General features: G+C 41.0%; 1 protein-coding gene across 1 annotated transcript; it reads left to right on the top strand.

The window, feature by feature from the left end:
• Nucleotides 1–1,480: 1,480 nt before the first annotated feature.
• On the top strand, nt 1,481–3,073 carry LOC141581172 (ret finger protein-like 4A). Its single transcript, XM_074385726.1, has 2 exons — nt 1,481–1,848; nt 2,346–3,073. Exons 1-2 carry the CDS (start codon nt 1,515–1,517, stop codon nt 2,924–2,926), a joined length of 915 nt encoding a protein of 304 aa, XP_074241827.1. The 5' UTR covers nt 1,481–1,514; the 3' UTR covers nt 2,927–3,073.
• The last annotated feature ends 10,337 nt before the right edge of the window (nt 3,074–13,410 follow it).

Below are 13,410 nucleotides of genomic sequence, written 5' to 3'. Positions count from 1 at the left end.
GGTTCAGGCAATTCTCCTGCCTCAGCCTCCTGAGTAGCTGGGATTACAGGCACGCGCCACCATGCCCAGCTAATGTTTTTGTATTTTTAGTAGAGACAGGGTTTCACCATGTTGACCAGGATGGTCTCGATCTCTCGACCTCCTGATCCACCCGCCTCAGCCTTCCAAAGTGCTGGGATTACAGGCTTGAGCCACCGCGCCTGGCTAAGTCTTACATTTTCAATACCAAGACTAGACAAATGGCAATCTTCATTTTCTTGAATTTCATCAGAATTTGGCAGACTTATGAAAATGTCAAACAGAGGTTCGGTGGCCGGGTTACTCACCGTCAGGTTTTCCTATGAGTTTTGCTTGGTTTTCCTATTCTCCGCTTCCCACAAACCCTGCCAACCACCATTTTTCTGTGATTTTCTGATTCTACAGGATCAGTCAACTCACATTCCACATAACTGACATCATACATGATTTATTTTGCTTGGCCTCACTTATTTCTTTTCACATAATGCCCTCAGCCTTCATCCACATTCGTGCAAATGCCAGGGTTTCCTTCTTTTTTTATGGTTGAATGTTTATTGTATATAGCGTCATTTCCTTACCCAGTTTTCTCCCACAGACACTGGGGCTGTTTGTGAATAATGCTGCAGTCAGCCTAGGGGTGCAGGTATCTCTTTGCCATGCTGACCTTCTTTCTTTCACGTTGTACTTGGTAAAACGGAATCTTCTGCATAGAAAAGAAAACAAACAAACAACTGTGTATATATATATGTGTGTATATATATATATATATATATATATACATATAAAATGGATTAATATCCAAAATATATAAAGAATTTTTTCAAGGCAATAGCAAAAAGAAAAAACCTCCACTAATCTCATTTTTGATGGGCAAAAACTTGAATAGACAACTTATTTGTATTTTGTGTCTTGTCCTCATGGTGTGCTCTTGGGCTTTTTTCACCACATCCAGTTTGCACAGCTGGGGCAGTCGAAGGTCTTCAAATGTACTCCTGCACTGTCCAATAGAAACATAATATAACCCACACATGTTATCGTAAATTTATTTTTTTGGTAGTCACATAAAGTATAATGAAACAAGCCTAATGTAAAATTCATGACTCAAATGGACTCAAAATGTAATCGTTTCAACATGTGAGCAACTTCTCAAGCACATAGTTCACATTCTCTCTTTCTCTGTCTCTCATTCTCTATGTCTTCAAAAATAAAAGTGTATTTTGCTCACGGCACATCTCCGTTTGGATAAGCCCCGGTGCTACCATATCAAACAGCTCAGGTGGAGACCCCTTTACTATTTCAACTCAAAGTCTTTCAGTGAATCATGCCCTTTGTTTCGATGAGTATTACAGATATTAGAAGTTCAGGGCCTCAAGTCATTTACATTTGTATTTATGTTGTGTGTTCGTCACTAGTCGTAGTGATGGTAAGTGTCATACAATAACTCTCTGCATGTAAACACAAAAGGTCCCGAGCACGATCAGCTGCTCATTCAGCTCATGGAAATTCTAATACCACCCTCGATTTCTTTCCTACAGACATTTGCCATGGCTGAACACTTCAAACAAGTAATTAGATGTCCTGTTTGTCTAAATGATCTTGAAGCGCCGGTGCAACTGAAATGTGGATATGCCTGCTGCCTCCAGTGCGTCAATTCACTGCGGAAGGAGCCCCACGGGGAAGGTGTACTATGCCCCTTATGCACTGTGGTGTCTCAGAAGGATGACATCAAGCCCAAGTACAAGCTGAGGGCACTGATTTCCATCATCAAGGAACTAGAGCCCAAGCTGAAATCTATTCTAAGGATGAACCCAAGGATGAAGAAGTTTCAAGGTAAGGAATCGATACGACCTTCCACAACCCATAGAAAGCACTGGAAAAATAACTTTCAAACATTTCTTTAAATATGTGCGTTAGCAGAAGTCTGTCATCTGCAATTTTTATGCTTCACAAACAGCAGTATGGAACTTCACCTTTGGGTACAGATTTTCATGGAACCTGCCAGTTGTACAGTCATTTGGAGAGATAGCGACTGTCTTTCCCTTCATGTATCTTATGTATTCAATGGAGAAAATGCTTATCCAATTATGCCATGACTTCATTCAAAAGGAATTTCTACTATGAATAAGGTGGATATGTTGTAGTTATTATATTCACGCATTCTATACATAAAATTTGACCTCATCCGGCAGCTAAACAGGAACATTTTGATTTGGGAAAGTAGAGTAAAAGAAGCAAAAGTGAGCAGCATATTTAGGTGTTTGCAGTTAAGGGGCAGAGGGAGTCTGTAGTGTGTGTCTTTGCTGAACTACTGGTTCTTCGTTCCACAGTGGAAATGATCTTGGATGTGGACACAGCCAGCAACTATCTTAGCATTTCTGAAGACCTGAGGAGCGTCCGATGTGGGGATTTCAAGCAGAACAGGAAAGAGCAGGCTGAAAGGTTCAGCTCCGCCCTGTGCGTCCTGGGGACCTCTCGCTTCACTTCTGGCCGCCACTACTGGGAGGTGGATGTGGGCACCAGCAAAATATGGGATGTGGGCATTTGCAAGGAGTCTGTGAATCGACAGGGGGACGTTGTACTTACTTCAAAACGCGGCTTCTGGACTGTGGGTTGCAGAAGAAGACAGATCTTTGCCGCCAGCACCACGCCTTTGACTTTTCTCTGGGTGAGCCCCCAGTTGCACAGAGTGGGGATTTACCTGGATGTGGGTATGCAGTCCGTTTCCTTTTATAATGTTAGCGATGGGTGCCATATCTACACATTCAACGACATTCCTGTTGTCGAGCCTCTGCGTCCATTTTTTTCTCATAAACGTGAAACTCAAGATGATCAGAGCTCCCTGAGTATCTGTCCTGTGATCAATCCAGACACGGCCAGTCCCTCAGTTTCTTCTGGGGAAAGGAAATAAACAATTGGACATAATCATCGACAGCAAGTTTCTGTGCGCCTGTAGCCAGAGCTAAGAACATTTCTGCCAGATACACATAGGTACCAAGGGAGAGAAGGGAAACATCAGTCATTTTGTAAACCACGAACAGAAAGCAATTATATTAATTAGGGGAAAATTACATTTTATGTATACAGTTTGTCATGTGTTCTTTGGGGCTTATGTTTATTCTTTTGTTCAATAAATATTTTGAAATTTCAAATTCATTTGTCAATATTTTCTATTTTCTGCAAGATCAATGTACTATGTGTTATGGAAGTAATTAACTAAATAATAATTCGAATGTGAGCCAACAGAGTATTTTTCAAATGGCAAGAACTTATTTGAATACAGTAAAGTTATATATATATGTCTATATATACAGTTTAACCCAACAAATAAACACTCACATTCAAGTGTACACTGAGTGTTTTTCAGAGTAGATATGTGGGGTCATAGACAAAACTCAATATTAAAATTGAAATAATATACATCCCATTTTCTAATAGCAACAGATAAGTTAGAAATCAGTAATGGGAAGAAATTCATGAATCCTTTAAATCCATGGAAATTAACCCTTTTAAATAAACCCTGATCAAATATTAAATTACACTGGAAATTACAACTATCCTGAACTGAATTAAAGTAAAATTCACAAAATGTGTAGATGCAGTTGAAGCTTAGTGAGAAACTTGCACTAATAAAAACTTTAATCAAATAGAAAGAAAATACCGTAATCAGTGACCTTTACTTCCATTTTGTCACTTAAGAGCAATTCAGCTGCAAAGTAGACAGAAAGAAATAATAAAGACCATGGTGGCAATCGATAAAATAGGAAATGGCCATGTATGATACAAAATCAACGGTATACTAAATAATTTACATATAACTTAAAATTATATACATATATATATGTATTCAATTTAGCCCAACAACTGAACACACACATTCAAAGGCACATTGAGTGTGTCAGAGTGGACATATGTGGTCTTAGAGAAAACCCATTAATTTTAAAATTGAAATAATATACACCCTGTTTCTAATGGCAAAAGAGCTGAATAACAGATCAGTACCAAGAAGCCATAGATACGTAACTTTTCACATCTATGGAAATTAACCACTTCTAAATAAAATTGTGATCAAATATGAAATTACAATGGAAATTACAACTATCCTGAGGTTAAAAAAAAGCACAAAATTTGTAGATGCAGTTGAAGATTTGTGAGAAACTTATACCAATAAAAACTCAAATAGGAAGAAAATATCATAATCAGTGATCTCAACGTGCACTTGAAGTTAAATAAGAGCGATTCAACTGAAAAGTAAATGGAAAGAAACAATACAGACTGTAGTGGCAATCAATAAGATGAAAAATGGCCATATATTATACAAAACCAAAGGCATACAATTTTTTTTCTTTCACATCTTTATTTATACTGAAAGAGAGTAAGAAGTTAAAGGAAAATGAAATGAAACGAGGCAGTAGAGAGGGAGCCAGGGAAAAAGCCAGAGAGGCAGACAGATAAAGAGAATGATGGACACAGAGATAAGAGGGAGGAAGACACGATTTCCTGAAGTATGAGGAAGGTAATAAGCATCGTCACCTCAGAGTGTGCAGATGTGAAAGGCTGGACATCGTGGTCCTCAACAATCATACATTTTCTAGCTCAAAATGTCTATAGAGCTGAGCTCGGGAAACCTCACCTGATGCATGATGTAAACTTTTCTTTCGCTACTTTCAAGATTCTTTCTTCAATTTTGGCCTTGATTAGTTTAGCCATGTAATGTCCAGATATCATTTGCTTAGCATTTATTCTATTTAGCATTTTTTTAGCTCTAAAATCAATAGGTTATTTTTTTTGAGATGTTTTCAGCGCCTTTTCTTTACTTTTTCTGCCCTTTTCCTTTCTCGATTCCTTCTTAGACTCCAATTACATGTAAGTTGTTATACTTGATAATATCCCTCAGACTCCTCTTAACTGCAATCTTTGTGGCTATTTTTAAAAAATTGTGTCCTCATTGTTCAGCACCCGCCTATGAGTGAGAACATGCGGTGTTTGATTTTCTGCTCTTGTGTCAGTTTGCTGAGAATGGTGGTTTCCAGGTTCATCCATGTCCCTACGAAGGACACGAACTCATCGTTTTTTGATGGCAGGGGAGCACTACACACTGGGGTCCGTTGGGGGGAAATGGGGAAGGGATGGGGGGGTGGGGAGGTGGGGAGAGATAGCATGGGGAGAAATGCCAGATGTAGGTGAGGGGAAGGAAGGCAGCAAACCACACTGCCATGTGTGTACCTATGCAACCATCTTGCACGTTCTTCATATGTACCCCAAAACCTAAAATGCAATTAAAAAAAAAAGCTCATAAAAGAAAAAAAAAAAGAAAAACTCAAAAAAAAATTGTGTTAAAATACCTAAAAGTGATCATCTTAATCATTTTCAAGTATGCAAGTCAATGGCATTAATTACACCCTTACTGCTTTGTAACCAGCACCATTTACCTCCAGAAACGTTTTCACCTTGCAAAACTGCAGTGTACACCTATTAAACAAAAACTCCCCATTTCCCAATTCCCCCAACCTTACAACCACCATTGCACTTGACTATCACAGACACCTCACATCAGTGAAATCAAATGTCATTTTCTCTCCTTGCACTGGCTTATTTCACTTAGCATAACCTCCTTAAGATTCACCCATGTTTACAAGTGACATCAGAGAAGTACAAATAATCAGAAGACACAAGTGTGAACCATGAAATGCAAATAAATTGGGTAATCATACTAATTGTAAGAAATGTAATAAATACAGATGTTAAGAAGAATCAGAGCTTTCAATTTTAAGTTAAATCACATGCATTATATGATTCAATTAATTTCATTTTTATATGATGATATATACCGACCTCATAATTTTATCATCTTCTGTATTTATGGCCCAATAATGCCTTCCTGCCAATTCTCCTAAACGGCTGAATTTATGAGCCAAGAGCCATGTCACGTAATCTGCAGATTTTCTGACAGTTACATAGTAATTCTTCAGGAAACTGGTAGATTACTTGCGGCCAAACGGGCTTGGTGGTGTCTTATATTTGGCTTTAGAATTTGGCCTTTCTATTTCCTTCTGCAGAAGTGTAAATTAATTTTTCTTAAATAAACATTTAATTGGTTGCATAAAAAACTGGGTAATCTAGTGGGCCCCCTCTCTGTGACAGAGCTGTTCTTTCCTTTTGCCTATTAAACTCCTGCCCCAATCCCACCGTGTGTGTGTCCACATCCTTGATGTCCTCGGCTGTGAGACCAAGAACCTTGGTATTTACCCCCGACAGCGAGGCCATGTTACGACGGCAAGCCAGGCAGGGTCCTGAAAGCTCAGGGTGGAACAGGGAGAAGTTGTCATGAACGTCAGGATAGGCTGGGAAAGGGGACTGGAGACACAGGTCCTTGGTCAAATAACGTATTTCTCAGATACTAAGAAAAAGGGAAGGAAAAATCAAGGAAGCTACAGAAGAAACAGTATCTTTTTTTTTTTTTAGATGGAGTCTCCTATGTTGCCCAGGCTGGGGTGCAGAGGCGTGATCTAGGCTCACTGCAACCTCCACCTCCCGGGTTGAAGTGCCTCTCCCACCTAGGCCACCTGAGTAGCTGGGCTTACAGACACCCACCATTACGCCCGGCTAATTTTTGTATTTTTAGTAGAAACTGGGTTTCACCGTGGTGGCCAGGCTGACCCTGAGCTCCTGACCTCAGGTGATCTGCCCGCCTCGGCCCTCCCAAGTGTGAGATTACTCCCTGGACAGTCCCCACCAATATTCGTCCCTCCCACAGGGCAGAACAGGGAGCTCAGACCACTGTGCACTTCATGGAGCAGCCCATTGCCTGAGGCAGCAGAGAGCTTCTCCCAGTAAACAAGGATCAAGTGTGCACCCAGCTCCATTGGCCATGGCTGGCTCTTACCCATAAGCACATCAGACGGCACAGCCTGACATAAAACCTGTTGGCAGAACATAGCGCTACAGGAACAAACCCAGAAGACCCTGCCTGGCCAGGCAGGGAGGCTCACGCCTATAATCCCAGGACTTTGGGAGGAGAGCGGGGCGGATCATCTGAGGTCAGGAGTTCGAGACCAGCCTGGTCAACATGGCGAAACCCCATCTGTACTCAAAGTACAAAGAAATTAGCTGGGTATGGTGGCGCACACCTGTAATCCCAGCTACCCAGGAGGCTCACACTGGAGAGTCATTTTCACCCAGGAGGCTGAGGTTGCAAGGCACTGAGCCCAGATCGTGCCACTGCATGCTGCATCCCAGCCTGGGAGACAGAGCAAAGCTGTCTCAAAGCAAAAAGCAAAACAAACAGAAAAAACAAAACATAGGAACGAAATAGCAACACACGTTACCACAAAAACACACTTAAGTGCGTAGGCCACAGGCCCTGTAAAGCTACTAACAATAAAAGTTATGGCACAACCAGCTAGCAACTTTACAATAGGATCAAAACCTCGCATATTGATATTAACCTTAAAGGGTCTAAAAGTTCCACTTAAAAGACATACAGTGGAAAGGTGGACTAAAAAAAAAGACCCATCAATCTGCTGTCTTCAAGAGACCTAAATCACACAATGTCACCCATAGGTTTAAAGTAAAGGATTGGAGGAAGATGTATCATGCAACCAGAAATCACAAAAGAGCAGGAATCACTATTCTTATATCAGGTAAAACAGACTTTAAACCAACAATACTAAGAAAATAAAGGAACAAAGAAGAGCATTCCACAATGACAAGGGCTCAATCCAACGCAGAGACTTAAATATCCTAATATATACGCACCCAACATCAGAGCACCCAGATCCTCAAGTACTTCTAGATCTATGAAAACACTCGGACATCCACACGATAACAGTGAGGGACTTCAACACCCCACTGAGTGTTGGACAGATCATGAGTGCACAAAACTGTTAAATTCTGGACTTAAATTCAGCACTTAATCAATTGGACCTAATAGACATGTACGGGGTACTGCACTCACCAACACAGGAATATACATTCTTCTACCTGTACATGAAACATACCCTAATAGCAACCACATACTTGATGATAAAGCAAGTCTCCATTATTCAAAAACGTAGAAATTATACCAATCGCACTTTCAGACCCCAGTGGGAGGTAAATAGAAATCAATACCAAGAATATTTCTCAAAACCAGACAATTACATGGAATTAAATAACTTGCTCCTGAATGACTTTGGAGCAAATAATGAAATTAGGACAGAAATAAAATTATTTGAAATACATGAAAATGAAGACAGAACATATCAGAATATCTGGGATGCAGCAAAAGCAGTGTCCAGAGGCAAGTTGATAGCACCAACTGCCTACACTAAAAAGGAAGATCTCAAACTCATGATCTAACAGCACACCTGGAAAAACTAGAAAAACAAAAACAAACTAACGCCAATGCTAATTGGAAAAAAAAAAACCTGAAATCAGAGCAGTACTGAATGAAATTGAGGCCCAAAGATCCATACAAGAATCAATGACACCAAAAGCTAGTTCTTAGAAAGGCTAAGCAGAATCAACAGACTGCTAGCTACACTGAAAAGAAAAAGAGAGATGATCCAAATAAGCACAATCAGAAATGATAAAGGTGACGTTACAATCACTCCCACAGAAATACAGAAGATCCTCAGAAAATATCATTAACAACTCTGTGCACACAAACTAGAAAATCCAGAGGAAATGCCTATATTCCATAAACACACAACATACCAAGATTGAATCGGGAAGATACTGAAACCCTGAAGAAACCAATACCGAGTTCTGAAATTAAACGAGTAATTTTTAAAAACCTACCAACCAGAAAGAGCTCTGGATCAGATGGATTCACAGCTGAATTCTACCAGACATACAATCAAAAGCTGGTACCAATTCTACTGAAACTATTCCAGAAAAACAAAGAACAAAAAATGATGGGAAAGAACTCTTTCCTAACTCATTCTACAAAGACAGCATCGCCCTGATTCCAAAGCCTGGCAAGAACACAGTAAAAAAAAAAAAAAAAAAAAGGGAAACTAAAGGGCAATATCACTGATGAATTCACACACAAAAATCCTCAACAAAAGACTAGCAACCGAATCCAGCAGCACATCCAAAAGTTAATTCACCAAGACCAAGTCGGCTGTATTCCTGGGATGCAAGTTTGGTTCAACATGTACAAATCAATAAATGTGCTTCACCACATGAATGGAATTAAAAGCAAAGACCATATGATCGTCTCAATAGATGCAGAAAAAGATTTCAATAGCGTGGTGGCTCATGCCTGTAATCCTAGCACTTTGGGAGGCCGAGGAGGGTGGATCACCTGAGGTCAGGAGTTCAAGACCAGCCTGGCCATCATGGTGAAACCCGTCTCTACTAAAAATACAAAATTAGCCAGGCATGGTGGTGCATGCCTGTAATCCCAGCTACTCAGGAGAATTGCTTGAACCCAGGAGGTACAGGTTGTGGTGAGCCGAGATCGCGCCATTGCACTCCAGCCCGGGCAACAAGAGTGAAACTCCGTCTCAAAAACAACAACAACAACAAAAAAAAAAACAAAACCCAAAACCAAAAACACTAACATCCCTTCATGATAAAACCCTCAACAAACTAGACATAGACATAGAAGGAACACAACTCAAAATAATAAGGTACATCTATGACAAACCCACCCCACATCACACTGAGTGGGCAAAAGCTGAAAGCATTCTTATTAAGAACTGGAATAGGCTGGGCGCAGTGGCTCATTCCTGTAATCTCAACACTTTGGGAGGCTCAGGTAGGCAGATTGCTTGAGTATAGGAGTTCAAGATCAGCCTGGGAAACATGGCAAAACCCCATCTCTACCAAAAATATAAAAATTAGCCAGGCATGGTGCCACAGGCCTGTAGTTCCAGCTACTTGGGGGACGGAGGTGGGGGGACTACTTGAGCCCAGCAAGTTGAGGCTGCAATCAGTCATGTTTGAAGCCTGGGTGACAAAGTGAGACCTCCTCACCAACAAAAAAAGAAAAAAGAAAATGGGAACGAGACAAGGATGCCCAATCTCAGCACTCCTATTCAACGTAGTACTGAAATTCGAGCCACAGCAATCAGGGAAGAGAAAGAAAGAAAAGCGTCCAAATAGGAAAAGAAGTCAGATTCTCTCTCCTCAATGACATAATTCTATACATAGAACACCCTAAAGACTCTGCTAAGAGGTTCGCAAGATTGACAAATGACTTCAGCAGAGTTTCAGGATACAACCTCAATGTACAAAAATCAGTAGCATTTCTACACATAAATAATGTACAAGCCAAGAGCCAGATCAAGAATGCAATCCATTAGAGAAATGCAAATCAAAACCACATTGAGATACCATCTCACACCAGTTAGAATGGCGATCATTAAAAAATTCTGGAGACAACAGATGCTGGAGAGGTTGTGGAGAAATAGGAACACTTTTACACTGTTGGTGGGAGTGTAAATTAATTCAACCATTGTGGAAGACAGTGTGGCGATTCCTCAATGACCTAAAAATAGAAATCCCATTTGATCCAGCAATCCCATTACTGGGTATATATCCAAAGGATTATAAATCATTCTACTGTAAGGACACATGCACACGAATGTTCATTGCAGCACTGTTCACAATAGCAAAGACCTGGAACCAACCCAAATGCCCATCAATGATAGACTGGATAGGGAAAATGTGGTACATATACACCATGGAATATTATGCAGCCATCAAAAATGATGAGTTCATGTCCTTTGTAGGGACATGGATGAACCTGGAAACCATCATTCTCAGCAAACTGACACAAGAGCAGAAAATCAAACACGGCATGTTCTCACTCATAGGCGGGTGTTGAACAATGAGAACACATGGACACGGGGCGGGGAGCACTACACGCTGGGGTCCATTGGGGGGAAATGGGGGAGGGGTGGGGTGGTGGGGAGGTGGGAAGAGATAGCATGGGGAGAAATGACAGATACAGGTGAGGGGAAGGAAGGCAGCAAACCACACTGCCATGTGTGTACCTATGCAACAATCCTGCATGTTCTTCGCATGTACCCCAAAACCTAAAATGCAATAAAAAAAAAAGAAAAAAAAAAGAATGCAATCCCATTTATAATGACCACACATAAAAAATAGAATACCTGGAAATACATCCAGCCAAGGTGAAGGATCTCTACAAAGAAAACTACAACACTCTACTGAAAGAAATCAGAGATGACACAATCAAATGTAAAAACATTCCACGCTCATGGATTGAAAAAAAACAGTATCACTAAAATGGCCAAACTGCTCAAAGCGATTTAGGGATTCAAAGCTATTGCTATCCAACTACCAATGCCGTTTTGCACAGAACTAGAAAAAAACTATTCCAAAATTTATATGCAACCAAAAAGAGCCTGAATAGCCAAAGACATTTTAAGCAAAAACAACAAACTGAAGGCATCACATTACCCAACTTCAAACTATATAATAAGGCTACTATAACCAAAACAGCATGATATTCCTACAAAAAATAGACATATAGACCAATGGAACAGAGAATGCAGAAATAAAGCCACACACCTTCAACTATCTGATCTTCAACAAAATTGACGAAAATAAGCAACAAAGGAAAGGGCACTGTATTCGATAACTAGTGCTGCCATATGCAGAAGAATGAAACCGGACATCTGCCTCTTGACATATATAAATGTTAACTTATGGCAGAATAAAGATTTCAATATAAGATCTCAGAACCCAAGAGGATGAGGCTGCAGTGAGTTATGATAGTGCCACTGCACTCCAGTCTGGGCAACAGAGCAAAACCTTCTCTCGAAAACAAATTAATTGGGCAGGGCATGGTGGCTCACGCCTGTGATCCCAGCACTTTAGGAGGCTAAGGTGGGCAAATCGCTTGAGCCCAGTAGTATGAGACCAGGCTAGGCAACATGGTGAAACCCCGGCTCTAGAAAAAATGTACAAATTAGCGGCGTGTAGTGGCGCACACCTGTAATCCCAGCTACTCGGGAGGCTGAGGCACGAGAATCGCATGAACCTGGAAGGTGGAGGTTGCACTGAGCGAAGATTGTGCCACTGCAGTCCAGCCTTAACAACAGATTGAGACACTGCCTTAAAAAAAGAAAGAAGAAAGAAAGGAAAAAGGAACCAGAACTAACTGCCACAGGGAGCCACCAAGCCACAGAGGTAGACAACGACAGAGAAAGAAAGGAACAAAAGATGTGCGAACAACCAGAAAACAATTAATGAAATCACAGGAGTTAGTCTTTATCTGTCGGTAATAACCTTGAATAGGAATGGACTAAATTCTCTAATTTAAAAAATATAGAGTAGGGCCGGGCGCGGTGGCTCACGCCTGTAATCCCAGCACTTTGGGAGGCCAAGGCGGGTGGATCACGAGGTCGAGAGATCGAGACCATCCTGGTCAACATGGTGAAACCCCGTCTCTACTAAAAATATAAAAATTAGCTGGGCATGGTGGCACGTGCCTGTAATCCCAGCTACTCGGGAGGCTGAGGCAGGAGAATTGCCTGAACCCAGGAGGCAGAGGTTGCGGTGAGCCGAGATCGCGCCATTGCACTCCAGCCTGGGTAACGAGAGCGAAACTCCGTCTCAAAAAAAAAAAAAAAATTATATATATATATAGAGAGAGTAGCTGAACAGATAATAATAATAAAGGCCCAACTATTTACAACCTACAAGACACTCATCTCACCATCAAACACGAAAACAGACTGAGAGCGAAGGCACGAAAAAGTCATTCTATGCAAACAGAAACCAAAAGCAAGCAGGAGCAGCCATACCGTCATCACATAAAACACACTTCAAATAAAAACTGCAAAAGTGACCCCAAAAAAGGTTATAGCCTGGGTGCGGTGGCTCCTGCCTATAATCCCAACACTTTGGGAGGCTAGCTGGGAGGCTAGCTTGATCCCAGGAGTTTCAGACCAGCCTGGAAAACATGGTATAACCCCGCCTCTGCAAAAAAAAAAAAAAAAAAAAATTTAAAAATAGCCACGGATGGTTGCGTGAGCCTATAGTTCCAGCTACGCAGGACATGAGGTGTGTGAATTGCCTGAATAGTGAAAATACTTGGGGGTCCTGTGAGTCTGAAAGTTATCAAGGAAGTTTTTGACTTTTAGGACTTAGAATACAATGATTCTACCTACCTGACTATCACATGATTTGGGCCATTTGTGGTCTATCTTGTAAATATTTTCTTTATGATTTTGCCCAATTTTCTATTTCTTTTTTGGCCTTTTTCACAATTTTAAATAATGGTGGTTCTACCTCCTTATAAATCCTATGAATTGCTTTCCCCTCTCACCTGCCCACATGACAAGGAATGCCTCTTCCCTTCAGGAATAAACGGGGAAAGGCTGGGCGTGGTGGCTCACGTCTGTAATCCCAGCACGTTGGAAGGCTGAGGCGGGT

The sequence above is a fragment of the Saimiri boliviensis genome, chromosome 14 (assembly GCF_048565385.1).
Source record: "Saimiri boliviensis isolate mSaiBol1 chromosome 14, mSaiBol1.pri, whole genome shotgun sequence".
Taxonomy (NCBI): domain Eukaryota; kingdom Metazoa; phylum Chordata; class Mammalia; order Primates; family Cebidae; genus Saimiri; species Saimiri boliviensis.
Note: the sequence above shows the minus strand (reverse complement) of the source record. Positions and strands in the feature narration are given on the sequence as shown.

Excerpts from the sequence above, each read along its gene's own strand:
- LOC141581172 (XM_074385726.1), top strand. The coding sequence starts at position 1,515 with ATGGAAATTCTAATACCACCCTCGATTTCTTTCCTACAGACATTTGCC. Across the intron at positions 1,849-2,345 it reads AAGGATGAAGAAGTTTCAAG|TGGAAATGATCTTGGATGTG; the intron begins GTAAGGAATCGA and ends TTCGTTCCACAG.